The sequence below is a fragment of the Drosophila pseudoobscura genome, chromosome 2 (assembly GCF_009870125.1).
Source record: "Drosophila pseudoobscura strain MV-25-SWS-2005 chromosome 2, UCI_Dpse_MV25, whole genome shotgun sequence".
Classification (NCBI taxonomy): Eukaryota; Metazoa; Arthropoda; class Insecta; order Diptera; family Drosophilidae; genus Drosophila; species Drosophila pseudoobscura.
This window is the reverse complement of record NC_046679.1, coordinates 28131260-28157675: the sequence shown is the minus strand read 5'-3', so window position 1 is coordinate 28157675 and position 26416 is coordinate 28131260. Positions and strand designations below refer to the sequence as shown.

General features: G+C 47.0%; 5 protein-coding genes across 13 annotated transcripts; 2 read left to right on the top strand and 3 right to left on the bottom strand.

The window, feature by feature from the left end:
• Window positions 1-187: 187 nt before the first annotated feature.
• Window positions 188-5973, bottom strand: XNP (ATRX chromatin remodeler XNP). 3 transcript variants are annotated; one of them, XM_015182769.2, is made up of 4 exons: window positions 5835-5973; window positions 2839-5409; window positions 1918-2778; window positions 188-1854 (listed from the first exon to the last, which is right to left on the bottom strand). In XM_015182769.2, the coding sequence occupies exons 2-4, from the start codon at window positions 5366-5368 to the stop codon at window positions 725-727; spliced, it is 4521 nt and encodes a 1506-aa protein (XP_015038255.2). In that variant the 5' UTR covers window positions 5369-5409; window positions 5835-5973; the 3' UTR covers window positions 188-724. The 3 variants fall into 3 exon arrangements, with proteins under 3 accessions (XP_015038255.2, XP_033232454.1, XP_001359844.3); XM_033376563.1 differs by lacking the exon at window positions 5835-5973 and adding an exon at window positions 5519-5735; XM_001359807.5 differs by lacking the exon at window positions 5835-5973 and having other exon boundaries at window positions 2839-5425.
• A 419-nt stretch (window positions 5974-6392) lies between these two features.
• LOC4803042 (nuclear factor related to kappa-B-binding protein) lies at window positions 6393-11872 on the top strand. Its single transcript, XM_001359806.4, has 4 exons — window positions 6393-7645; window positions 7710-10233; window positions 10299-11017; window positions 11077-11872. The coding sequence occupies exons 1-4, from the start codon at window positions 6503-6505 to the stop codon at window positions 11608-11610; spliced, it is 4920 nt and encodes a 1639-aa protein (XP_001359843.3). The 5' UTR covers window positions 6393-6502; the 3' UTR covers window positions 11611-11872.
• Window positions 11873-12122: 250 nt separating this feature from the next.
• Window positions 12123-14738, bottom strand: E(var)3-9 (Enhancer of variegation 3-9). The gene is made up of 4 exons (XM_001359805.5): window positions 14368-14738; window positions 13418-14294; window positions 13310-13357; window positions 12123-13249 (listed from the first exon to the last, which is right to left on the bottom strand). The coding sequence occupies exons 1-4, from the start codon at window positions 14554-14556 to the stop codon at window positions 12483-12485; spliced, it is 1881 nt and encodes a 626-aa protein (XP_001359842.5). The 5' UTR covers window positions 14557-14738; the 3' UTR covers window positions 12123-12482.
• Window positions 14739-15231: 493 nt separating this feature from the next.
• On the top strand, window positions 15232-16845 carry LOC4803040 (WD repeat domain phosphoinositide-interacting protein 3). The gene is made up of 4 exons (XM_001359804.4): window positions 15232-15467; window positions 15581-15667; window positions 15735-16496; window positions 16564-16845. The coding sequence occupies exons 1-4, from the start codon at window positions 15401-15403 to the stop codon at window positions 16668-16670; spliced, it is 1023 nt and encodes a 340-aa protein (XP_001359841.1). The 5' UTR covers window positions 15232-15400; the 3' UTR covers window positions 16671-16845.
• A 51-nt stretch (window positions 16846-16896) lies between these two features.
• On the bottom strand, window positions 16897-25794 carry LOC4803038 (facilitated trehalose transporter Tret1). 7 transcript variants are annotated; one of them, XM_015182768.2, is made up of 8 exons: window positions 23299-23425; window positions 21602-21851; window positions 21363-21499; window positions 20726-20842; window positions 20574-20659; window positions 20254-20370; window positions 17329-18708; window positions 16897-17269 (listed from the first exon to the last, which is right to left on the bottom strand). In XM_015182768.2, exons 2-8 carry the CDS (start codon window positions 21640-21642, stop codon window positions 17000-17002), a joined length of 2148 nt encoding a protein of 715 aa, XP_015038254.2. In that variant the 5' UTR covers window positions 21643-21851; window positions 23299-23425; the 3' UTR covers window positions 16897-16999. The 7 variants fall into 7 exon arrangements, with proteins under 7 accessions (XP_015038254.2, XP_001359840.3, XP_015038253.2 ...); XM_001359803.4 differs by having other exon boundaries at window positions 23322-23393; XM_015182767.2 differs by having other exon boundaries at window positions 23285-23382.
• Between the last annotated feature and the right edge of the window lie 622 nt (window positions 25795-26416).

Below are 26416 nucleotides of genomic sequence, written 5' to 3'. Positions count from 1 at the left end.
AGGTGTTATAAGCCAGATATATCCATAATCAATGTAAGTAATTTGCTTTCAATCATCAAACATCTCCAGAAGATCCCTCTAAAGCACTTATTTCTTAAATATTCCGACGCCTTCCTCTCCAAGCTTCAGACATACCACAATAACCCTGTCCTTTCCCCAATAAAAACCTCTTTAAATGTTAATTATATTTTTTTTTGTATGTATAATATCTGTGCCATTTATTGTTTATCGTTTGTTGCGTGTTTAAATAATGTTCCTGTGTGTGTGTGAGGGATTGGAGGAGGTCCTAGCCAGACGCTACAGCGTATCCATTCATTCCAATATTATAATCGTAATAGCTAGGCGATCTAAATAGTATTTTGTGTGTTTATATATAATTATAACTGAAAAACGCATCTGTGTATCTTTTATCTTGTATCTAATGTAAAATTGTAAGTCTACAGCTGAATTTTTAGGACAGTTTTAAACCCTTAACTAGACTGCGAGAGATAGATAGAGAGAGAGAGAGAGAGAAAACAATAAATTGGTTATTGGATTAGCTTAGATGATCGATCCATTTGTTAGGAAAAACAAAAAACACGAAATTACCTAAAATTATAATATAAATTGCAACCCATTCAAGGGTTGTGTTTTCTCAATGGAAAGGGCCGTGTGGGTGTGGCTTCTCTCTCTTCTGTGGAGTGGAGAGTGTTTATGCAATCTGCCTCTGTGAAGGTGGAGAATCCTAATCAATTTCGTATACCTTATCCGGCTCGAAACCGGGTGCTGCAGGCACCGTAGGCGGTGCTCCTCCTGGCACACCTGGAACGGCACCGGCACCGGCCCCGACACCCACACCCGCAACGGCACCGGCGCCACCAGTACCCTGATTATAGCCCGCCGCCGATGGATGCTGATTGGCATAGAGCAATGGATTCATATACATCCCACTGGGGTGTATGATATTCCCGTGCAGATTCAACAGATCCTTGTACATGGAGGGATCCCCATTGTTCATCTCGTTGTACAGCTGCTGCAGATATGACGGCACCAATTGGATGACCTGGTTCTGTGTTAGTTCTGGATGATCTTTGGATATTTTCATGTTGAGCAACTGCAGCAGAATGTCCGAACGGAAGCCAAAGATCTTGTTGGAGGTGACGCTGCCGGAGGCGTTGCCAAATTGTCCCATCACCTGATTGCCAAAGGCATTGCGATCGTAGCTCATGTATTGGGAGGCCTGCACGGTGCGTGTCTTCTCCGCCTCGTATTCGGCCCACGCGGACTTTCGCTCCTCCTCGGTCAGATTTTCGTGCTCCTCCTGCTCCAGCAGGGAGTCGTGCTCGTGATATTTGAATATCAGCTTGTCGTGCTCGGTCAGCAGCTCTGCAAACAGTCTATCCTTGGGCAGAGCCGGCATCTCCCGCTCCGCCGTTGGCTTCAGCTCGTACGAATAGAGCTCCGTCAAGTCCGTTTGATTGTAGTGCCTGGAGATCTGCTGCTCGTCAATCACACGCTTGGCGGTGGCCTGCTTGGCCACCTGCCGCTCGTACACCTTCTGCTCCATGGTGCCCATGGCGATCAGACGGTAGATGTAGCAGGGCTTCACCTGCCCGAAGCGATACACTCGGAAGATGCTCTGGGTGTCGTGGGAGGGATTCCAGGAGACATCAAAGATCACCACACGATTGGCGGCCACCAGATTGATGCCCAGACCGCCGGCCCGCGTGGAAATGAGGAAAAGTCGGGCGCGTAGATTGGCCACATTGTTGAAGGTCTTGCACATGGCCTCGCGCTGCTCAACGCTGCAGGAGCCATCGAGTCGGAAGTAGTCCTTGCCATTGGTCCAGCAGCCCTTGAACTCGCCAACGTCCCCTATTAGAGGAAAAGCGAGATATTAGAGGGGAGGGGGGACCAAGAGGTTGCCTTGAGACTCACCCTCAAACTCGTAGTTCTTTGTATTGCTGTCCACCAACGAAAGGAAATGCTCGATGACGTCCAGGGATTGCAGGGACTGCGAAAAGACCAACAATTTGTCGCCAATGGCCTCGCACTGCTGCAGGAGACGCAGCAAGATCAACAGCTTGGGGGAATGATTCACGTTGTTCAGTTCGCGCTCCTCCACAAATGGCTTCCACCACTCGGAGGGGTCGTCCTTCTGTGCGAGGGGTCCCGAGGGCAGCATCTCCAGATCGGAATCCGAATCGGCACCGGCTCTGTTGCGGGTCTTGTGCTTTTTGGTACTCTTTCGAGCCCCAGACATGCTGGCATCCGATTTGAAGGACTCACAGCTGTCGGAGGAGTTGCTGTCGGCGGCTTCCTCCTCCTCGGTTTCGTCGCAAATGAAGCCCTCAATGTCCGAATCATCGTTGCTGAGCAAACGCTTGGCAATTACATTGTCGCTATTCACACGCAGATTCATGGGATGCGTCCAGATGCGTCGCAGGTCCTGGAAGTCCTGAAACAAGCGCGCACCCTTGCCACAGATATCGGAGCTGTTCTGTTCCCGATATGTGGTCATATAGTAGCCATACAATGTCTGCTGCAGCTCCGACAACGTCGTATAGATCACATACTCGTGTTTCGGCGGCAAGTACGGCGCCAGAACGGAATAGTCCCGACGCTGGATGCAGCCCTCCAGCAGCTTGTGGAGTATGTGCGAGCGGTGCTTCATCAGGCGGAGATCGCGCTCCGTGGAGTCCGTGTACTGGCCGTTGCTGATGGGATTCACAAAGCGATTCATGTACTCCTTGTAGGTGCCGAGCAGACTTGGTTTCACAAACTGAATCATACAGTAATCTATGGGCGGAAAAGAGACAAAGATTAGACAGCCGCTCAGGAAGGAGATCCTTTACTCACATTCTCTGAGATTATTTTGCAGCGGAGTTCCCGTGAGGACAATCCTCCGTTTGGTGCGCATCCTTGTCACCGCCTTGCTGATCGATGTCTTCTCGTTCTTCAGCAAGTGTCCCTCATCGCAGACCACCAGATCCGGCCCGGGCTCGACCAGTGCCTGTAGCAGCTGTTCGCGTTGCTTCTTGCGCAGTCCTTTGGCCTTTTCGTTGGCCAAAATTCGGTACATATCGTAGCCTAGGATGCAGACCCCGCCCTCGTTGAACCATTCGGCTAGCTTGAAGATCCGCGTGGGCTTGTCCTTGTAGCGGGAGATGTCGTACACTTCGATGTCCTTGCGATTGGCAAACTTCATCCAGTAGAGGAACTCACGCGCCCAATTGTTCACCGTGCTGAGGGGCGTGATCACCAGGACTCGCTCGACGCCTGTGCGCCTGTTCATGAGGAGCGTGTGGGTGAGGGTCACCACCTGAAGGGTCTTGCCCAGACCCATGCAGTGGGCCAGAATGCAGCCAGAGCCGGGCTTCTCTTCGCTGTCTTTGAGCGTCTCGAAGCAGGCATCCCACATGAATTTGACGCCCTCCACTTGATGGGGCTTCAGTTTCTTGAGCAGGCCCTTGTCCACCTGCAGCAGAGCCTTCTTGGAGTCCTCGTCAAAGTCCAGCACCAGTTCGGAGATTTCGATGCTCTCCGATTTGTCAAAGATGCGATTGTACACCCGCTGACGCTCCTCGATGCGGCGGCGACGATCGTCCTCCTCTTTGGCCGCCTCCTTGGTGGTCATATCGAGATCCTTGCTTTTGATAATCTTTCGAATCGTCTTCCGCTTGTTCTTCTGCTTCTCATCATCCCCATCCGCATCGCTGTCGCCGCTCGAGTTGTTTTTGATGCGTTTGCGTTTCTTTTTGGACTTTTCCTGGGGCTCAAAGTCGGAGGAACCCTTGTCGGAGTCGGTGTCGCGCTTTTTGACGCCGCCGCGACGCTTGCGCTGTGGTATCACCTCGCTGCCGCTTGTCTGAGCGGCATCCTCCTCCTCCTCCGCCTCCGCCTCTTCATCTTCTTCGGATTTTGCCTGGAACTCCTCCTCCTCCTCCTCCTGCTCGGACTCATCGGACTCGGCCTGCTCGGGCGCCTCCTCGGCTGCCTCATAGTCGGAGTCCGGTTCGGACTCCTCACTCTTTTTGGCGGAGCGGCGTGCCCGTTTGGCTGCTGCCGCTGCCGTGCCCGAGGTTGTGGCAGCCTCCTCGGAATCTGTGCTCATGATGCGTTGCCGTTTGTTTGAAGTGCTTGGCTCTGGCTCTCGCTCTGGTTCTGGTTCTGGCTCTGGTTCTGTCTTAGATTTTGGCTTTTGTTCTGTCTGTGGCTTCGGCTCTGCCTCCTTGATGCTTGGCCTTGGCTCCGGCTCTGACGCTTTAATCCGCTTCACACGTACCAAACAAGTTTTCAGTCGATGCTGCTGCTGCTGCTGTTGTTGGGCAAGCACAGAAGTGGCAGAGGGTTTCGGTGGATGCTTCTCCTTGGAAAGCGTCGAATCCCTTCGTGGCCTGCCGTTGATGGCCTTTCTGCGGGTCTCCAAGGGCTGGCTTTCCTCTGACGAAGAGGAGAACTCACTAGCAATCTTCTTGGGAGACCTTGGCTCTTCCGCACCGTTGATGGCCGCCTTTAAGAGCTGTGCGAGGCTGGCCGCTTCTTCGGAATGAAATCTGCTACTCTTATTTCGAGACTTCTTAGTGCCTGGGCCTGCAGATCGACTGTCACTCCCTTCAATGGATGAAGCGATGCGTGGGATCTTCTTAGCAATCTTCTCTTTGCCGTTGATGGCCTTCGCGCGGACCTGCAAGGGCTTACTGTCGCCGCTATCCTCGGCGGATGAGTGGAACAGACTGGCAATATTCTTTGCCCGCTTCTTGGCCTCGACAGCCTTCAATAGCTTGAAGGGCCTGTTCTCTTCCGAGGAGGAGGATGACAAGATGGTTATGGTGGCCCCGCTGGCGTTGCCGTGGGACTTGGTGATGGCCTTCGCTTTCCTGCGCAAAGGATTCACCACAATGGACGCTTTGTGCTCTTCTTTTTGCTCGTCTTCGGTCTCGTCGCTGTCGCTCAATTCAATGATCGAAATGTTGTTGCGAGACTTGCGTTGCGGCAAGACTTTTGGTTGCTCTCTCGTTTCCGTCACTTTCTGTGGCAGTAGTTTCTCTAGAGGCACAATGCGGATTTTACAGGCTTTCTTTTCCACTTGGTGCTCATCCAAGGTGGCCTCTACTTTGACAGAAACGTCGGCTACTGGTGCTGCTTCTGCATCTGTTCCACTGGTAGCATCATCACTTGTTGGCTCTTTGTGGCTGCTGCCGACTGCCTCCGACGGAACGTCATTTTTGGACTGCTTTTTAGTTCTTGTTCCTTTGGTTTGGTTGCTTTCAGAGTCGGAGATGGCGTCGGTGTAGTCCGTGGATTCCACACCCACTTCTGGTCGTTGTTTTGCTCTCAGAGATGTTGCGGCATTTGTCTCACAAGCGTCGGTCTTTTCCTTTCCCATAGATAACCGGAGGGTTTGTGCCGCCACTATGTTCTACAGATCTGCAAGAAAAACGCGATTTAGATTGCGGTTAGTCTGCGGGCAAGAAACTATTATTTCTCTTATTTTTATGTGAAATATACACACATATATATATATATATATATATACATATGTAATTTTGCAAGCATTTGCCGCGCGTTCATTGGGCTCTTTTCTGCCTTTTGCGCGTTCTGCTTCTTCTTTTCTACTTCAGCTTCTTCTCGTTTTCTTCTTCTTATAGTTTTTTTGTCTCTTCTTTTTTTTGCAATCCGAGAGTCTGCCTCTTTTTGTGGCGTCGGGTGGCCTTTATGCCTGTGCCTCCTCTTGCTAGACTTCTAAGCTCTGACTAGACACACACTACACACATTTATTATTTATTTGAAACTTTTGACGACAAAACTAAAACAGCGGCCTACTCGCTCTCTCTATTCGCATTCTTATTCACCTTTTATTGCTGTCAATGGTCTTTCATTTTGACCAGGTGTGGGCTATGGTGGCTGTGGTTCAACATTTATAAATTGTTAACTATTTGCAACACCAAAAAAGTAGGAAAATTGTTGCAAGCCGAGGGCGAAAAGCCGCCGCTACAAATTTTTTGGTATACACAGGCGAAATTTTGTTGTACGTGTCCGCGCCACCGATTGAATGGCAAAATTCGGTGGAATTGTATTAAATTATTAACAGTGATTTGTTTGTGTCCGACCAGCAAGAAACCATTGCTATATCCATATTTTCCCTAACTAAAACCCCGATCGAAACCATTTTAAACTAGTTTTATATAAATGTTGATTTAATCGCGGCTGCAACTGTATTTTGAAACTCTCATATCGGCTCATCCCTAATCAGCGCAATGTTCGGGCAAAGGCTGCCAACTCATTGCAAAATGGGCGCGTCTCGTGAGGAATGCCGAAAAAATCGTAGAGAAAACATGCTGCGAAGCAATAAAAAAAGAAGAAAACAACCAGCTAATATGTTTGATATAACGAGGCAGCAGCAGCGGCGTAAGAGACAAAAATTATAACTTAGTGTAGAGAAAAAAAATTGCTCTCGGTGCGGTGCTCTGCCCACGTAACAAAAGGAAAAACGCTGTTCGACACAAAAATTGCTACAAAAATGAGCAATAACATAAACATCAACAGCATGCTGAGGCCCAGCCTGGACTCCGAGGAGGAGGAGGAGGATGACATTGGCCAAATGAGCGACGGGAGCAGCAGCAGCTCCGGCGCCAGCAGCAATCGGAGCAGCAGTAGTTCTAGTTCCTCTGCACCCGGTTCACTGCCCGAGGACGACGTCGATGTCGAGGATGAGGATATCTCCGATCAGGATGCGATCACCGAATCCGAGACGGAGGACGACACCACCACTTGCCAATCGGATGAACTGGAGCTGGCGCAGCTAAGTAAACGCGACACCTTTCGCCTGCCGCGGGGTCTCTGCGAGAATTCCGCCATCTTTCATGAGTTCTTCTCGATGGAGACATGGCAACTACTGCCGCAGCATGTCCAGGCGCGGCTGCAGTCCCTGCTGCCCGATTTCACGGGTCTGGTGTCTGCACCGCAGGCGGGGGCCGAGCAGCAGCGTACGCTCGTTCAGTTGTTTAATGGTGGCCTTCAGCGGTTCGGCCAGTCGCCGCTGCTGCAGCTGCAGCGGCAGCTGGAGGATGGTAACCTCCGGCCGGATGTCCTTAAGCTACGTCGCAGCATCCAGCACTCTAGTCGGCGCGAATTCCGCTTCCAGCAGGCCGAACGTCTCAGCCAATTGGCCAAAGAGCTCTTCCTCTCCCGCGAGCACATGCTCAAGCTGGCGTATACCTCGTCGCCGCCGGATGAGTCTGCCGCTGCCGCCAAGTCGGTGATGCCACGGCCGCGCAAGCGAAAACCCCCAGCGCTCTCGATGGAGAACAAAATGTGCTCGCAACGGGCCAAGAAGCGGTATGTCCAGGAGCTCCTGGAGGTCATCCAAGAGCTCAAGGTGCCCCCGGGTGAGATCAGTGCCGAGGAGGAGGACGAGGAGTGTGCGGATCTAATGAAGCGTCTGCCCAAAATGGAGGCGGAGCCCAAGGTGGAGGCGACCGCCGTGAGGTCCTCGAATGCGGCGGACAAGAAAAGCATTTACAACACCTTCTTCAAGCGTCGCCCTGGGGTGGATGATGAGCAGGTCCTGCGCTCCATGCAGGCCGGCAGGATCCCGCAGTTGAATGATAAGAATTTCAAAAAGTATCTGCGGGACTACAAGCGACGGAAAGTGGAGCAACCGGTAAGCATTGGTCTTCGGTTCCCAAAAAAAAAGGGACACTTTAAATGTTTTTTTCTGTTTACAGGAAAACCCCGAATTCGATACATCGGAGGTGCGTTTGAGGGATATCTGCACGCGGGCACAGTTTGTGGGCAGCTTCAAGCCGGGACGCAAGCCAAAGGCATTGCTGGCGCGCCTCAATCCCGATCCACCCGCTCTGGTGCGCATTGGGGTGGTCAAAAACGAGCCCGAGGAGGATATCTTCATCAAAGAAGAGACGCAGCAGCAGCAGAAGCAGAAGCACCATTTGCAGCAACAGCAGGATCATGTGCCCAAGGAGCCAATGCCAAAGAAAATGCCACCACAAATAGGAGCGGCGGCGACTGCTGCTGCTCCGGTGCCCGCATTGATCCCCAAGCTGGAGCCCATAAGTGTGCCAACACCAGCCTCAACCATAATTTCCAATCTTTCAACCAATTCCCCAACCAATCCTCCTCTAAAGGCGGCTGCCCACATCGTAGGCAGTCCCCCCGCCCGAGGAGGGGAAGTGATTCGAACTGCGGCATCGCCTCGACCTGCCTGCTACTTCTCTCTGCTGCGAGATCTGTTCGTTTCCACGCCACAGCATCGTTTGACCTACGGAGAGCTGCAGATTCTGTTGGCCACCTGGCGGGAGAAACATTCCGATGCTGTCATCCCCACGGGCGATGTGGCCCGAATCCAGCAGCCCGATTGGTCGTCGCTGCTGCAGTCCGCAGTCAACTTTCTGGCGGCCGATGTTGGCCCACTGCCGGCGGAATATGTGCCCTACATAGAGCACAAGACCATGTTGAATATCTACCAGTGGATTGGCGCTGGCAGGGACTCCGATGCGCGACTGTGCACCCTCTGCCAGTACTGGCTGAAGACCCAAAAGGAGGAGCAATCCGTAGCCACAACGGTGCATCTGAATCCCAGCCCGGGGACCATGTTTATTGCAACAGTACCCACGTCCATGCACGTGGATGCATCACCGACGCCGCCGCCACGGTGCCCCACCACCTGGACGGTGCGCACGGCCAGCCAGGCGGACATCCTGGAGTTCCAGCGGCAGGAGAGGCTACGCTTCGAGTATCCCCATCGACCGTTTACGTATCGCCTGAACGGCTACGAGAGCGTGGTGGGTCCCGTCAAGGGCATCTACACCCAGAGCTTGCCCCTAAATAAGGCCCGAGGACATGCCGTGATGGTGGACGATCGACCGCCGTTCGTGACCATTCTGACGCTGGTAAGGGACGCCACGGCCCGGCTGCCCAATGGCGAGGGTACACGCTCGGAAATCTCAGAGCTGCTGAAGTGCTCGCAGTTCGTGAATCATCAGGCGGCGGAGAACGTCCTGCAGACGATTGTCAGCGGTGCGCTGGATCGAATGCACGGCGGGATCGATCCCTGTGTGAAGTACGATGCCAAGCGCAAGATCTGGATCTACTTGCATCGCAATCGCAGCGAGGAGGAGTTCGAACGGATGCACAAGCTGAACATGTCGCTGGTGAAGCAGAAACAGCAGCAAAAGAAGAACCTGGCCAAGCCAAAGAAGGAGGATGGCGAAAGCTCTATGGAAATGCTGGATATGCCAGCATTGGTAGCCTCTGCGGGCAATCCCACTCCTGCTGCTGGCGTTTCTGTATCCCCTGCAGCTGCTGGGCCTCTCCTGCAAGTGAAGAAGCTTCCTCCGCTCCCTGTCAAGTGCCCCCCCGTGCCGCCTCTCAAGTACAACATACCACCTGCCAACAACATCAACAACAACACCAGCACAACAGCCCAGCACTCGCCCACTGCTAATACCACGCCCATCCCGTCGCCGACAATGCAGAAATCCCTGCTCAAGCCCGTGCCCATGGGTGCAGTGCATCGACCCGTGGCTGTGGGGACCCCAAAGGCGGGTAATTTTTCTATATCCAAGATCAGTCCCCAAAGGAACACCACACCCATACTGGTATCGACACCCAGTGGCATGCAGACGGTTCATGTGGCCACCACGCCCACTTCTACCCAAGGATCATCGACCGCGGCGGCTGTTAACAAAAAGCTGATGATCAAAAAGACACCGACAACGAGCAAAATAGGGAACTTTATCATACCATTGGACCAGCAGCAGCAGCAACAGCAGCAGCAACACTCGCCACAGCAGCAGCAGCATCCTCAAGTGCTGGGCAAACCCAAGTCCATGACAATAAGTCCACGCCCGCAGATGCCCAAGAATATTATACGATTGCTGCCCGCTGGTGCGGCAGCCACAGGCCACACAAAGCCACCGCAAGTGCAGATACTGGGTCCACGCGTTGTACCCCAATCGACAGTGCGTCCGGTGCAGCAAAAGATTGGCGCCGTCTCCATAATATCCAATAAATCAGTGGCAACATCAACGGAGACCAGCACTTCACCCATAACCATTGCAACGAGCAGTAGCACGGCCGTAAGTGCCGTCACTGGAGGAGGAACCATCGTAAAGATGTCGCCCCAGGCTTTTGCAACGCTGCAGCAACAGCAACTGAAGCAGAAGGCGATGGGTGGCACGGCAAAGATTGCATCGCCAGTGCAGAGTACGCCACAGCAAAGGATATTAGTGGGTGAGTGCCCTGCCACTTCTGAGGTCTTTTCCAGTGTCTAATCTAATACTCTTTTGATTTCACAGGAAATACAGCCATTTCGTCGAACAAAAAGATTGTTTTCCAAGCAGTGGCCAAGACCTCACCCAAAATACTCACCACAACGGCCACCATTGGAGGAACGGTGGCTGTCAAGGGTAATCTGTCGTCGCCACAGCAAAGGATTGTGCTGCAGAACTTCAAGCAAGCGGCTGCAGGAGGTGCCGCAACGGTGGTCAGCACCTCGAATGCCACGCGTGTGATACGGACAACAACGCCCGTGAGCACAGCAGCGGGCGGAGCGAGTGGCAGCCCCACCACTCAGGGTGGGCAGATCATTACGCTGGACAGTCTGCTGCAAAAGCAGCAGCAACAGCAGCAGCAGAGTGGAGGAAAACTCCTCACGACTGGCAGCAACATCATCCAGTTGGCAACCTCCTCGTCGGGCAATGTCATCACCCTGACGCCCAATCAAAGCCAAGCAACGCAGCCCATCCAAGTGCAGGCCAAGCATCTGCCGACGATGGCGCGCATTGTGAGTGCAACGGGCGGAGGGGGACCCACGATGGTGCCCAAGATCATTGGCAAGACGACAGTGCTGTCGGGCAAGCCACTGCTGCTGCATGCCAAGGCAATCAAGCAGCTAGGAGGCGGTAGTGTTGTGACCACTCAACCCACAGCTACAACGACAACAGCGGGAACAAATGCTGTGCGTACGACACAGAGCATTGTGATTGGCGGGCAGACGGTGAAGATCCAAGGAGCGGTACGAAATCTAGCAAAGGAACCTCTCCTTAATTCTTTATTAATGCATTTCTATTGCAGATTCCCGCACGTCCCGGTGGGGCACCCATGCAGACCGTGATCATGGGCAACCAATTGCTTCGCTTGGCGCCCACCACCAGTGGCAGCGGCAGCAGCAGCAGCAGCACCAGCACCACCACCAACAACCACCTCACCACAGTGGCATCCAGTGGCATAGCGACTGCACCAAAGACCCTGCTGATTGGGGCTGGCGGCACACAGACCCTGCGTCTGGCCAAGAACGTCCTGTTGGCCAACAAGCAGGGCACTTCGAATAACACGGGGAGCAGCAATGCCACAGGAGGAGCCACAGCTGGCAATAATCTCGTCTTTGCCGTGCAAGGCAATGGCGGACAGTTGTTCTTCTCGCAGGGATTGCAGGGCATGAACCTCAAGCCGTTGTCCAACATGAAGGTGATACCCATGGTGACGGCCGCAGGAGCTGCTGCTGCCGCTGGTGGCAAGATCACTGTGACGACGACGGCCGGGGGAGAGGCTAAGAAACTAATGCCGGCAACGGTCCTGAAGACGGCGGCCAGTGGGAATGGTAATTAGCAGGACGACTAGGAGTGCAGTGCGGAGTGGCAGTCCCAGTGGGAGAGGCTTGTTAATCATGTTGTTTACCTTCTTCTTGGGGTTACATTTTTCTTTGATTTACTTTAAACACATCGTGTAATTTATAATTCTAATTTTAGGCAAAAAGTTCTTGCAAATAATTAATGCTTAGAGTGTCGGTCGCTTCGCGTATGGCAGCGGCCGGCACACACCACATAGAAACCCCCCAATAAAACTCAAACTGAATCAAAAGAAGAGCACATTTTTTTCTGGTAGTTTTGTTTCTTTGTTTTTAATATTGCAAAACAAAATATTCTTTACATATGTATATTTAAATTTAGTTTTCTTTTTTCTTTATTAAATCACTTTTAACTCTTTTAACTTTTAAAAATATATATATAAAAAAAAAGAAAAAAAAATTTATTTAGTTTCTATTTGTATACAAAAATTATCTGAATTTTTTTCCAATTAATTATTGTTTTGTATTTTCCCAAAAAATAAAATTGGAAAACTTCAAGTTTTATTTCCATTTAATTGTTGTGGTTTTTTTGAAAATTATAATTTGGAAGCTTTGTACCTTTTTGTGAAGTTTTTGCTTTTATGGCTCGACTCCTGGGCAACCTATTCTTCAAGGATGCACTACATAAATCATTAATTTATCCATATTAGTACCTAGCTTAAACAATAACTATATGTAAATGAGAACATGGCATTTTCCAAAGCAAGAACTAATTCTGTTTGTGCATTTGAAAAAGGAAAATGAAAATTATGGAAAATTGTGATCTCATACTGAAGAATGAAAATACATTTGTTAAGGATCCAGGATCCAATCCAGGATGTGCTGTTGAAGATCACAAAAGGTGTAGAGCCGCCTAGAAGGGCGCCTTCTTGTGCTGCTTGAGATGACGATTAAGTTTGATTTTTAAATCGAATGGCTTGCCGCAAATGTGGCACTTGAAGATGGATTTGTCGAAAGAATTGTTGTTTGAGGAACTGTAGCTGCGGGAGTTGCTATTCTGGTTTTCACTCCAAGAGGATGATTTCTGAGGACTTGAATCCGATTCAGTGTCCATGTCCACGTCCATGGCCATTGAAATGGAATGCAGCTGTGGCGGTGCCTTTACTTTCTGGGATGGACTCATCATATTCTCGTGTTTCGCCAGGACATGGTCCTGCAGTTGCTGGGCCTCCTCAAAGCTGTCGCTACAGAAGGCGCATTGTATCACACAAATTGGCATTATGGGAGAGTAAGCCACTGGTAGACTCTCCTCAGTGGTGGGCTCCTGCTCCTGCTGGTGGATCGGAGAGGAATTAACGGACAGTACCTCGGGTGGCAGCTGCTGCTGCTGCTGGACTGGCGAATTCCGCGGATTCGGAGAAATATTTGATAGCTCTCCATATTTGCGCTTATTTTCTGGAGAAGGCATTGGAGAAAACAGAGCTAGAGTCTGCTTTAAGGCATACTCTTGGGTTGCAGACGAAGTGTATGGCTGGTTAAGAGACTGAAGTACAGAGGAAGTCGACGGCAGACGTAGATGGTTGTCAACATTGAGGTTCTTATGGTCTGGAGCGAAAGGAGTAACAGGCATCAGGTTATGGTCTGAAGAAGAACGACTTTGAGCACACAGAGATTCGCGTTCTGCAAAACAAGCAAAAGATGAGAAAATTAGTTTAAAAATTAACATTTCAGGACACTTACCATGCTTATGCTTCATCATGTGCGACTGCAGAATATGGGGTTTCATAACTGGAATGAGAGGAAAAGTATTATTACCATGATTATATCAATGCTTTAGATGATACATACTTTTGCCACAATATTGGCACACGGTACGCGAATGCACCAGTCGTTTGTGCTGCTTGAGGATCTCTTTAGTGTTGGAAAAGAAGCCACAAATCGGACATTTCAAACGCCGCTGGAGTTTGTGAAATTTCATGTGTAATTTAAGACGCGACTCTTTGGAATTTAAAAACTTCTTGCCGCACAGATGACACTCCCAGTCTTTGGAAAGATGCATGTTCTGCATATGCGCCTGGTGAAGCTTCTGATTGGGGAACTCATGGGAGCAGATCTTACATATAACAGACGCCGATTGTGTGGGCTGCGGAATCGTTGTGGCATCTTCATCATCGTCATAGGTGAATTTTACGACTTCTTCATCGCTCTCGTCATTTTCATAGGGTATGGAATCATCAAAGGATATGGATGTGGCATTGGGATCGTGTTTGGTCTCATTTTCAGAGCACATGCCATCAGTATCTGGATCCTTTTCTTTGGTCGCAGTCTTTAATATGAACTCGTGATCCGCCTCGGTTTTTACAGCCACCGGAGCAAGCTCTGGTTGCGGTTCTGGCGGTACAAATTTCATTTCAGTCTGTTGTGCCGGCACACGGGCCATGTGCTCTGCTTTAATGGGCACATGTTGTATATCGAAGGCAGCGGAAACCCGCTGACTGCCGTCTTCGTCGCTGACTTCATTGTCAGAGTCCAGGTAAACGAAGGCACAGAACTTCTCCTTTGGCTTGCTGTCGGGTTCCTCTTTGATATTTATCCCAGGGTTCTGCTGTTGCTCCACCCAATGCTCATGGGTCTCCAAGCAGCTCTGCTTAAATTTCAGCAATCTCTGAAATTCAGCTATGCAGGAAGTGCACATGTACTGCGAACGCCCGTCTTCCTTTTGTATCTGTGTCGGAGGCATATACATATAAAACTTTGATTCGATCCGAATAAAAGATGGCCGGTCCGTGCTAACTCACCATTAAATTCCAGTCGGTCATCTGTTGCAGTATTTCGGCCATCGAAACATCAAAATTGGCGTCGCCGGTTGTCGTCGGGAAAAATATTGGCTTAATCAGATCGTCTTCGGTGCAATAAAAGGTTCCGCAGGTGCGGCACGGCTCAAAGGTGCCGTTATCCCAGCTACTAAAATCTGGGCAGATTTCCATTTTATTGTGATCTGATCGCCTTATATTCACGCAGATTTACGCGAGATTTGAGCTATGGCCGATTTTTTTAGCTTTCATGGGATTTTTTTATACAAAACGTAAATACACAATTTTACCTACACGTTTACTACACATTTGCTACACAATGGAAGGAAAAAGAGGTGTGGACAACAGGCAACACGGCCTAGAAATTGCAACGCATGGCCTGTTGTCCATACCCTTTTTAATAGTTCATTCAAAATTACGACTCATTTTTTCGTCGTAGGAGAGAGCAGAAAATTCGAACTTAGCACACTTAAGCCCCTTTATTTAAACCGTTAAAATCCTGAAGCTAAACCACGAAATAAAATAATTTTTGTAAATGTTCCCTGCATATCCATCCTATACTTCCTGTTTACTTAAAAAAAAACTGCGATTTCTTGTACATAAACTGCGCAAAACTTCTTCAAGAATAATTATTTTCGTGGAGTTTATTTTAATACACCCTGGTCGACAATGGGTCAATATTAATTTCACGAAAGGAAATCATATTCGGCTTAATATTGCTAGCAAGATACGATCCTCAGCCCTGAACACATAGTTTTATCCGATAAATGAATCAAATGGCTAGTTTAAAAGATTGCCTTTTACTGGATTGTGTTTAAAATAAGGTTTAAGCAAATACAGTCAAAGCTAAAAAATATCTCCAGGAAAAAAAATAAAAATCACGCAAAAAAGGTCGTTTACCAGCACTGATTCTATTGTTTTTATTCTCTATCCGCACCGTCCTGCTCTGCTCTGCTGATAATTGTTATCTGCCAAACTTAAAACGAAATTTGGTTAGACGGCCACTGCAGCGTCACAAATGAATCTGACGGAGCAAAATCCGTATGGCAATGGGATGCTTTACGCAGCCTTCAACCAGGACCAAGGTATGTTGTTTACATAGTCACGAACCCAGCCAGTCAGCGCCAGCACACACACACACACGCACGAACATTATGTACTATAATATTTTCCACAAAAATTTGCTATTGCGTTGCAGGATGTTTTGCCTGTGCCACGGACACGGGCTTTCGCGTCTACAACTGCGATCCGCTGAAGGAAAAGGAGAGGCAATACTTTCCCGAGGGTATGTACATGAATTTCCCCAACCGTGTAATCCAATTTTACTGTCAACTCATTGTTTCGTCTCTTAGGCGGTCTCAGCCATGTTGAAATGCTCTTTCGCTGCAATTATCTTGCCTTAGTGGGTGGCGGCATACGGCCGCTCTATCCACCCAATAAAGTGATCGTTTGGGATGATTTGAAAAAATCACCAGCCATATCGTTGGACTTCAATCAGCCGGTTCGTGCGGTGCGACTGCGTCGGGATCGGATTGTGGTGGTGCTGGAGGGTGTGATCAAGGTATTTACGTTCACCCAGCAGCCGCAGCAGTTGCACGTCTTCGAAACCAGCGCCAATCCCAATGGTCTGTGCGTGCTCTGCCCCCATAGCAATAAAAGCCTACTTGCATTCCCTGGCCGACGCACTGGCCATGTCCAGATCGTGGATCTTGCCAACACGGAGCGTGCCCCCCTGGAGGTGATTGCCCACGAGGCGGCCATCAGTTGCATTGCCCTAAATCTGCAAGGCACACGTCTGGCCACCGCCGGGGAGAAGGGAACTCTCATACGCATCTTCGACACGGAGAATGGGAAGAAGGTTTCAGAGCTGCGACGTGGCAGCAACCATGCGAATATCTTTTGCATTAACTTTAATCACCAGTCCACCATGGTTGTCGTTGCCTCCGACCATGGCACCATACATGTCTTCAATCTGGAGGATAACAAGCCGCGCGAATCATCGCTACCCATAATACCCAAGTATTTCTCAAGTCAATGGAGTTTCGTGAAGTTCTCCATACCACAGGGACCGCGGTGTGTGTGTGCCTTTGGTGCCGATCCAAATTCAGTTGTGGGTGAGTCCTTATCCTTCTTTCTCCCTTTGGATACCTGTGTTTACCCTTTGCTTTTTGCTCGATTTAGCCATTTGTGCGGATGGACATTATTATAAATTCCTATTTAACAACAAGGGCGAATGCAGTCGAGACATCTGTACACAATTCCTTGAGCTGCAGGATGATGAGACATAAGAAGCCCCATGCTGGAGGAGCTGCTTCTATCTACATAAATCTATATATATATATACATATATATACAGAATATATCTCTATGGAAATGTGTTATACAATATTACTTCTAAGCATGCTTTAAATTACGTTAAAAATGTCCTCGAGTTCACATATAAAAAGAGTAGTTAACGATTGATTGCAATGCGCTCTGTCTCTCTGGGTAGGATGTAGTATAAAACAAAGCCCATTCTTGTGTAAACATATAACTAAATATTTAGATTTATTTCTCAGAAATATCACTGGAATGTTAAGCACTTGGAAAGGATGGTTCGGCTGGGTTCAAACCCCCCTCACAGATGTGTGGTATTGCTCTCCTCAAACGCGAGATTGGTTGCCCCACTTCGTCCATTCTGGGCCGTTCTGGGCGTAAAGTCACTTTGCTGCAAATGTATGATCTTGGACTGCTGCTGTGATGTGATTGGCACATGAAAACTCTGCATTGTGTCCACATTGATGGCATTTCCCGGCATCTGGATTTCATCTTTGATGGGTGGCTTCGTTTTCGGCTGTTTACGTAGTAAATTCATATCGGATTTCTTGGAGAAATGAGCCTCAATTTCCTACAACAAAAGAGTACCGTTATAAACCAAAATTAATTGAGAATAATTAAGGTACTTACACCAAGCGTACGTCCTTCGGTCTCTGGCAGCGTGTAATACAATACCACAGTCCCTATGAACGCCACGGAGGCATAAAATGCAAACGTTCCCGGCAACGTCAAGGCGGCTAACATCCACAGAAACAGTTTGTTGGCCAGAAAACCAAAGATGTAGCCCACTCCGCCAGCAAAACCCGAAGCGCTGTTGCGTATTTCTGCTGGAAAGACCTCACCAATCAGGATCCAGGGTAGCATGCGTATGCCCAGATGCGAAAAGAACGCGGATAGCAGCAGCAGGATGAGTGGCACCCACACAAGGTAGTTTTTCTCTTGTTTTGGGACAGCCAGCAGCAGATCCTCCGCAATGGGGGGCTTTGCAGAGCTGGTGGCCATCGCGGGCGGTGGATTTGGAGGCGGCTCCGGACTGCTCGATGGCTCTGTCGGCCACATTGTAGTCTCCATTGGGACGCCATCGGTGGTGGTCTCCAGCTCCCTTTTGGAGCGATTCCATGACTCCAAGTCAAACATTGTAGTTGTCTCGAACATCTCTGGCAGCAGCGTCGTCAGTTGATCCACCTGATCCTGTAGAATGGCCTGCTGTTCGTTCTCAAATATCTTTGATATGTTCGCCTGCGAAAGGATGCCCTCCTTGGGTACAATCGATGAGGCATTCACCACCACATTGTTGACTGTGAATCCAGGCACTTCGTTGAGAAAGTGGGCATAGGTGGCAGTGCCAAGGAAGCAGAGGCCCGTGCCCACGGTGGAGACCAGAACCAGCGGTCGTTTGCCCGTAAAATGGATGAGTATCACGCCCAGAATGGTAGCTAACATCTCGGCCACACCAAGGAGTATGGTGGCATGGTATTTATTCATAGGTGCCTTGAGGGTGTGGAAGATCTGTACGGCGTAAGTCTGCAGGGGGGTCTTGCCCGAAAAGTGTCCTGTGAAAAAGGCGAACGAGACCAAAAGAAAGGGCAAAAGGAAGCTTCTCTTGCGCCACATTCGTAGGCGTTGGCCCAGTGTGCGACGACTGGGTGCTACTGGCACCCCATCGGCTGTGCACTCGATGGCCTTCTGTGTGATCAATTCGTCGTACAATTGATTGAACTCCGCCTCGATTTTGTGCTCTGGCACCCAGCCCCTCAGCCACTGCAGCGACTTGACGGCCTCCCGGAAACGCTGCTCCCTGATCAGCCACACGGGACTCTCCGGGACAAAGCACAGCATTACGATGGTAATCACCGGAAAGGCAGAACTCACCGCGGCCACACTCCGCCAGTCCATCAGTGAGCCAAGTATGAACTGTATAAAGACCCCGGTGATGACACAGGTGGTGCCCAGCGCTGACAGTATGCCACGATACTTGGGCTCTGTGATCTCCGCCACATAGGTCAGCACCTGAAAGAAGCATCAAGGTTGCTCGTTACACAGAGACTGACATTAAGAGCTGCGATTGGCATCTCGCAATTCGCAACGGCTGCTTGTGGCTGTGGCATTCGCAAGTGGCACAAACACAACTGGCAGGTGAAGCTCTCAAGGAGTTGGTCAAGGTCGAAAAACCACAAAAGCCATGCTATTGTTACAAGAGGCAACGTTCAACCAAAGTTTATGGTCCTGAAAAATACACTTTTTCCTCAGGAAAACTATACAATCGATAGATTTTAAGTTAAATTTACTATTTTTGCATTCGAAAACCAATCTGAGAACGGTCCTGATATTCTTGAAACAACCCTCTAAAGCCGTAAGAAATCAAATTAAATAATCTTCAAACCATAGAAATTGCAATTAGGCAAAGTCTATACATATGTATATAAAAAACACTTCGATGTGCTTCTGTGCCGTAGTTTCAAAATGAACATCTTGTGGATTGCTGTGTTGCTTCTAAGTAAAGACTATTTTCATATTTCAGGAGAGTTCATTTACTATAAGACGAAATATCCCTACCACATTGATCGCAAGTCCTATCCCAAACCAACCAAGCCGATCAACTATTGCAAGTCGCAGCTCTGCCCAGGTAAGGTACGTCACCTTACCTGTGATTCGAAATTTGTGAGTATATAACATCCGAGCCCATCCGACCCGATCAGGCGATTCATCAGTGAAGATTTTCTTTCCTGCCTAGTGGGGTCCCAAGTGTGGGAACAGCCACGAGGGCGTGAAACTCAAAAAGAGCATGAAGAAAATTATTGACCTACACAATTGGGTACGCTTCCGATTGAACCGGGGACTAGCTTATGGTCTTCCTCAAGCGAACCGACTGCCTTTGTTCAACTGGGACGATGAACTGGCGCTCATGGCGATGCGGGTAACCAATCAATGCAATGAGGAATCGGCGGATGTCTGCGTGAACACATTCCGCTTTCGCAATGTGGCAGAGACCTCAGATTTTGTCGATCTCAGTCGGCAGCCTGCCAAGCACATGTCCTTTTTTGTAACGAATTGGTGGAACCATGTATCCAAATTATCGCCCACACATGTGTATGCCTTTCCTGCCAATGCCTCCCGAGAAATGTGGATGTTTGCCAACATGGCGTACATGAAGACCACCCTGGTAGGCTGTGGCATGCTGGACAGCGGATCCAAACGCTTCGTCACGTGCGTCTACAACAATAAAGTTCGACCGGGAAAGCCCCTCTACAATGTCATACCAGACTCAGACGAACGCAATTAATAAATATCTATATCTATGGCTATCCTCCCACTCCTCTATTGACTGCACATTTTTGCATTGTTCTTGTTTTTATCTCAGTGTAATCTTTTTTCACACCTAAATCAATTTGCGGTTTTGCAATAGGCTCTGAAGTTTCGGGGGAAATATGTTAATTTTTGTACTTAAACAAAAGAACGAATAAATCAAACAAAGATTACGATGGGACCTATTACAGACACGTGTTGGGGACCATTTTCGAGAAATTAATGAGTGTGGTTATGGGATACACTTACCGGCGCCTCCATCAATCCACCGCCGAGACCAGCGAGGCATAAAGCCGCATACAGGTGCTCCGTGCGCGTCGCAAAGTGAAACATTAACCAGGCCGCCAGTATAGGCAGGTTGACAAACTGCAAAAAAAACAAGCATCGATCGCAATTGCGAGTCAACATAATTACACAACAAAATTCTGTAGAAGTCACGCAGCTCCGATTTCGGATCAGTATGTCAATGTTCCATGTTCCACGTGATTTAATAATCAGAGGAGGAAGAGGAGGATCATGGGTAAGAGGTGATGATGAGGATGATTGCGGCTAAGTGGGTTATGGCTTACCTGCATTGCACGCCGCTTGCCCAGCGGCTGTGTTAGCACGCCAGAGAAGAGGCATCCCAGCGGCACGCATATCAAATTTATGGAACCTTCAAGAAGTCAAAACGGAGAGATCAGTACACTCGATAAGCTGCAACTCAAACTTTGTCTCTTACTGAACCAGGATATCTCATCTTTGTTGAGGATTATATCACTGTTTGTTTCGCTGCGGCCCTCGCCTCCTTGGATGGCAGGTATCACAATTGTGGGGAAGCCCAAAGTCATGCCATAGCCTGTGGATAATTCATGGATATATCAAAGGACCCATACAAGATGTTTGCACGTTTTAAGGGAATGAAATTGAGTTCATGGCACCTACATACATATATTTTTGAAGGATCTGATGGTATACCCTGCTGGTTTTTAACCCAGGAATATTTAATATATTTAAAGCAACATCTACATATTTTAAATTCTTTGGAGTTTCGCATGCAAAAATTTTGTTTATGGTATATTTAACTATATAAAATATCACCCAATTAAACGCTTGCTAATGAGACAACATTTGATGTATATTAATCCTGCCAAATGAATGAGGTTTATATGCAAATGCATTCCACAGGCTTTAAAACAAAGTATTTTATAGAAATTCCAATAACATTTATACACACTTGTAGTGTTCCGAACAAGTTTGGGTAATTATTAAAGGTAATAATCAAGATGATCGAATTGAATTTCCAATCAATTTCTCAAACAATTTAATTTCATTCCTCTAAAAATCATAAATTAAGTAGAATTTGTAATGTTATTTACCGAATAGCAATATGTTCTTAATACTAACAGCTAAAAACTGTGGCAGGGCGCGTCGGAAGTTGCTGACTTCCACATCGTTTGCGGGGGCCAGACGTCCATTGCCATTTTGCATGAACAATGGCCGATCGTTCAATGAGCTACAAAACAGAAAATGCAATGTATTTAATTTCATTTAGCAATTAACTATTGGTTATTGTTTAAGCTAGAATTGTTCGCAAAGAATGCACTGTAATTTTTACCCATTTTTCTCAGCTGCGGCAGCAGCCTTGCCATTGGACATGGTGGCGTATACGCGATGCGCCTGTTTTTTCAGCTGTTGGTTTGCTTTTGTGCTTTCTGTTTCCGTTTGATTTGTGTTTGATGTTCGTTTTCACTGCTGTCTAGCGATCATTTAGTTGGAAATTATATTCCCATCATCACGGGGATCATTATGTTTACTTATAAGTGAGGGACTGAGACTCCAAAGCTAGTGCTAAGTGGCAAAAAAACCTTTCGAACAAACACAAAATAGCTTTTAATTGAATATTCGTAGTGCCATCGGCTGTTGCTTTCTTTTGCTTATTATGCGGTTAAAGATTTTTGTTTTTGGGACACAAATGAATGTTACGTTACGTGTTTATATGTGCGTATTGAAAATAATTTCTTTTCATGGCTTATACTCTTACAGAGCGTCTATACGTTTCCATGTGGCGGTGGGCTTGATGGTTTTAAGTGGAAGTGCATTCAGTTTCAATTCAAAGAAATCTGACAACAAATGACACCAAATTTATGCGTAATACTCGTATATATCATATTCTTCCACCTTTTTGCAGGGAATTAAGGAATTTGCATGCGGCTGTAAGAATAAATTTCTCTCAGTAAAAGTACACTTTAAGAGAGATCTTTGTAACCTTTTTTTTTAGTTCAAAGTTTATTGACATTTGGGGGCCCGAAAACTTTTGCAGGTGACTTGGCAAAGTAAGCCAAAAAATATCACAACAGACCACAAAAAAAAAGGTAAAACCTTGAAGATACTTTTAAAACCAGTTCAGATGTCGGGTGCCTAGGGTTAGAGTTGGAGTTTTGTTTTTTTGTTTATTTCGGTATGGCAGATCATACGTCAATAAGATGCGTATTTCCACACTTAAACCGGTTAAGATATTGATCTTCACAGATGATCTTCACGAAAGAAAGATCGCATGATATATGATATGATTAAATCAGACACACCTCAAATCATGAACCGTAAACCCTTAAAGCAGCCGCACCATCAAAAGACACTGAATTTTAGCAGATATCAAGTGGGAACCGTTTACGATGGTACCTAGTGGCACACTGATCAGATCACAAAGCGGGGTTATACGATATATACTGATCAGAGATCCACCATTATGGGCACCTCCTTAGTGTTGTTTTCCTGATTTACTTTCGTTTATTATAATTACTCTTTTTATTTGACTATAAAAAATGTATGGTATATGTTCTTTTGTTTGTGTTCTTGTCTGTTTAATTATTTCGTGGATTTGTAGAAGAAATATTTGCCAACTGTTCCGCTCCTCTGGCCTACAGACTAAGGCACTTGTAAACGTATTGTGTTTTGCAATTAACGATTCTTAATGCAAATTTGTCTGCAGTTGATGGCCAAGAACTGGCAACCGCAGACTTCTAGCCATATTTCGTAAAAGGGTTACACCGAAGGGGGGTACGACTTTGATTGCTATCAGAGTCGCGTGTGTGTGACTGCAGCTGCTGAGTAATCAATGCCGCTACTTAATGCCACACATACTCGTATGTAGTCGTATATGAATATTCATTTTTAAGGATTTTAAATGGGTTTTCAAACTTCTATTTTTGGCCAAATTTCAACTATTTTTCGCCACGCACTTGAGAGAATAAGTTAACCGTTAAGTATAGTGTGATTATATTTCTGTTTTAGGTTCTACGTGTTAAATTCAACCATGTCCGTTCGCGGGGGTATACTCGTAGGTTCTCTCTGGATCGGAGGAGGAGATCTCTCTATGTTCAGAGCGCGTCGCCCGGTCAAAACAAACTGAAACCGAGACCAAAGCTTTAGCCGTGTATTTTGCTCGCTCGGATTGTCGCTTTCGGTTCCGTTACAACAATGGTTGCCGCAGTACGTATGAGTAACAGCAACAACAACAGTATACGAGTAACAGCAAAGGCAACAACAAAGAGCAGTAAATACGAATAACAGCAGGCAGTGGGAGAGGGAGAGTAAAGCTTTCCATTAAGCTGAGCTTACAAAACGGAGCGCCGCGAACAAAACAAAAACAAGAAAATAAGGTTCGATAAAAAGGGAATGTAGAAACTCTTGATACCCTGGATTAGTCAATCGTTCTTACCCGTATACGGTCAATAGGCGATGGAATAAATATCGAAAGTTACAAGTTTCTCTTCTCCATTCTATATACCGAGTGGCACACATATATATTAAGATCTACTGAAAATCATCATAACCTTTTTGCAGAGGGTACAATCAAAGCTTAAGCCCTCTCCCGTGCATTGTTCTTGCTTGCAGTCCAGGCGGGCTTTGGCATTTGTGTCAATACGAATGTTGGATCGAAATTTGGTAATCGATTTAGCGGCAAACACAAAAAAAACACCTTAAAAGATATTCCATTGATTGCGCCGTGCCATCGTTGTGTGCAGGGAAAATAATTGAGCTGCCGACAAACCGGTTACCGCCTCAATGCGATGCGGCATACGACATTATGCCATGCAATAAGTCAGTCTTCTTCCAATTGATTCAGAATGGAATCGATTTACTGAATTTTATAATTTTTGTTGAATCTTTATTTGCAAATGCTAAGCCGCCAAGGCAGCGTCAGTAGCGCCTCCCGTCGACAGTTGATACCCGGCCGAGGCAACTTAAGTTCACATCCATCCCGCATTCCGACTGGGGTTCAGGTTCAAACAAGAATATGTACTATAATGCATCTACTCGCCCAAGTCGGAAGAGATGCATAGAACAGCCCGTCTCTTTGATCTCTTCACAGAAGAATAGCAGCTCCCAGGCTTAAGCTCTTAAGTGCAATCAAAGTTGTATAAATTTCAATTTAAATTAAACCAATTTCCTTCTAATTATGTAATTGCTTATTTGTTGATTTCGATAACTTATTTGACTAAGGAATTCTGCGTATAAGCACATACTAGTCATGGCATTTATATGTAATGCATATTTTTTAATATAATTGCTCCTAACTGAGTTTTGTCGCGTTCAAGCATTTCTCACATATTTGTACGAACCATTATTAAGCAATTTGTTTCTGAAAAATGCGGCGCTAATTTAAGTTAAATGGGCTGGGCGTAGGTGCAAATATTAGACAAGGCGACGACCAACAGATACCTTCTAATCGGAATAGGTCTTCGAACCTATCAACATTTCGAAGAAAGTGATACAAATATAGGAACAAACGGTTGTTTTGTACGTTCCAGTCCCTAGTCACATACCAAGTGCTTAGGCTATTCATATAGATAGAAAGACGAACGTGTTCGTTCATAGGCAGCATCCACAATATGCCCCTGAATTCCATGCATACCCCCTACTAAAAAGGTGTTTATTAGAGCTGTTTGTTTATTTGTTCATGGGCGTGAAAATATAATTACAACGGTAATTATAGAAATACACTTAACTTTTTAATGCCTCCCCCCGCAGTGGCAATGAACTTCAAAATAAATACGAATGATAAGAGCACTTTTGAATGAAGCTTGGGTTCACCGTCTCGTGATAAGCGATGGTCTGCAGTGTTGACAAGCACCCTCAAAGCTGCACCCCTCTGCTCTCTATGACGGTGGGGTGTCATCCAAAGTGCATTTTCATTGAATGATCGTTCCGTCTAGGCAATTGGAAAAGTGTTTGGAAACGAGTTTTGAGCCTGTCTGCTGCCTGCTGCCTGCTGTTTCCGTTTGTATTTGAAGCTGTCGATTTCCGAGCTTGCTTTCTGTCCGCCCGAAGGTCGTGGGAGAGAGGGACAACAACGCAGGTTGAGAACACCTTTGTAGCAACTTAAATTAAACGGTTTTTTGTGTTTTCGCGCACACGTGATCGTTCTCATCAGCATCAGCCAGCAGTGTGATTTATGTTTTTTTTTTCGCAGATCCGCAACAACAGACACTTGAGCAGACAGCACGGGGCTTGTTTTGATTATTTGTTACTCATTTTCAGCTCACAATCAACGGAAATACGATATCTAAATAACTTAAAGCAACAGAAGCTGGTTATATAAGCCGCATCACACATCACAGTTCCATAATGTATTTTTAATCTACACGATTCACAAATATTTTAAGCAAAGTAGGGTATTATTGGACTCTTTAAATCTTACATTGCGGGTATTTGCCGACTTATATTTCGGCGCAAACGGGCTTCTGCCATTATTTCTTGATTAGTTTGATGAATTTCGCTTTATCCAATCAATATCCATGCGTTGGTCTTGGGTTTAGGATGCTGACTAAACGGGTCTGAAATTTTCAGCACTTTCAGACCCTATGATTTACTTCATGAACCGACAGTCAAAAACATCGAAATGGTTTCAATAAATTGTTGTTTAACAAATTAGCCGACACTTGCTAATTTCCTAGATCAACAAGCCCATGCAAACGAGTAATGGACTGAGTTTTCTAATAAGCTGGCAGTGCTTGGTACAATTATTTCGTGTTCAGCCCTTAATTGTTCCACTTAAACATATCTAAATAATTGAACTTATCAATCTTACACTACCTACAAAAAGATTTTCAAGTGTAACGTTTAAAAATACGGTTTCCAGAGTTGCAACTCTGTGTTATCGGGAAAGCCATATATTCGATAGCTAATCAGTGCTGTCGTGGCCGTTTTCTGCCATCATTTTATTCCACCCGACCAAGTTTTCAACGGTATATAGAAATCCAATAAAAGCAAGTATTTAAATTAAGCCAATCAAGTAGAGAATTGATTCATCAATCGTATAAAATTATGTGGGCATGGCAAAATTTTCTATCTAGCTAGTAATATTCCACTGAATATCAAAAACGAGTAATATGTAAAATAGAACTTGAATTCGTCAGTATATTTACGG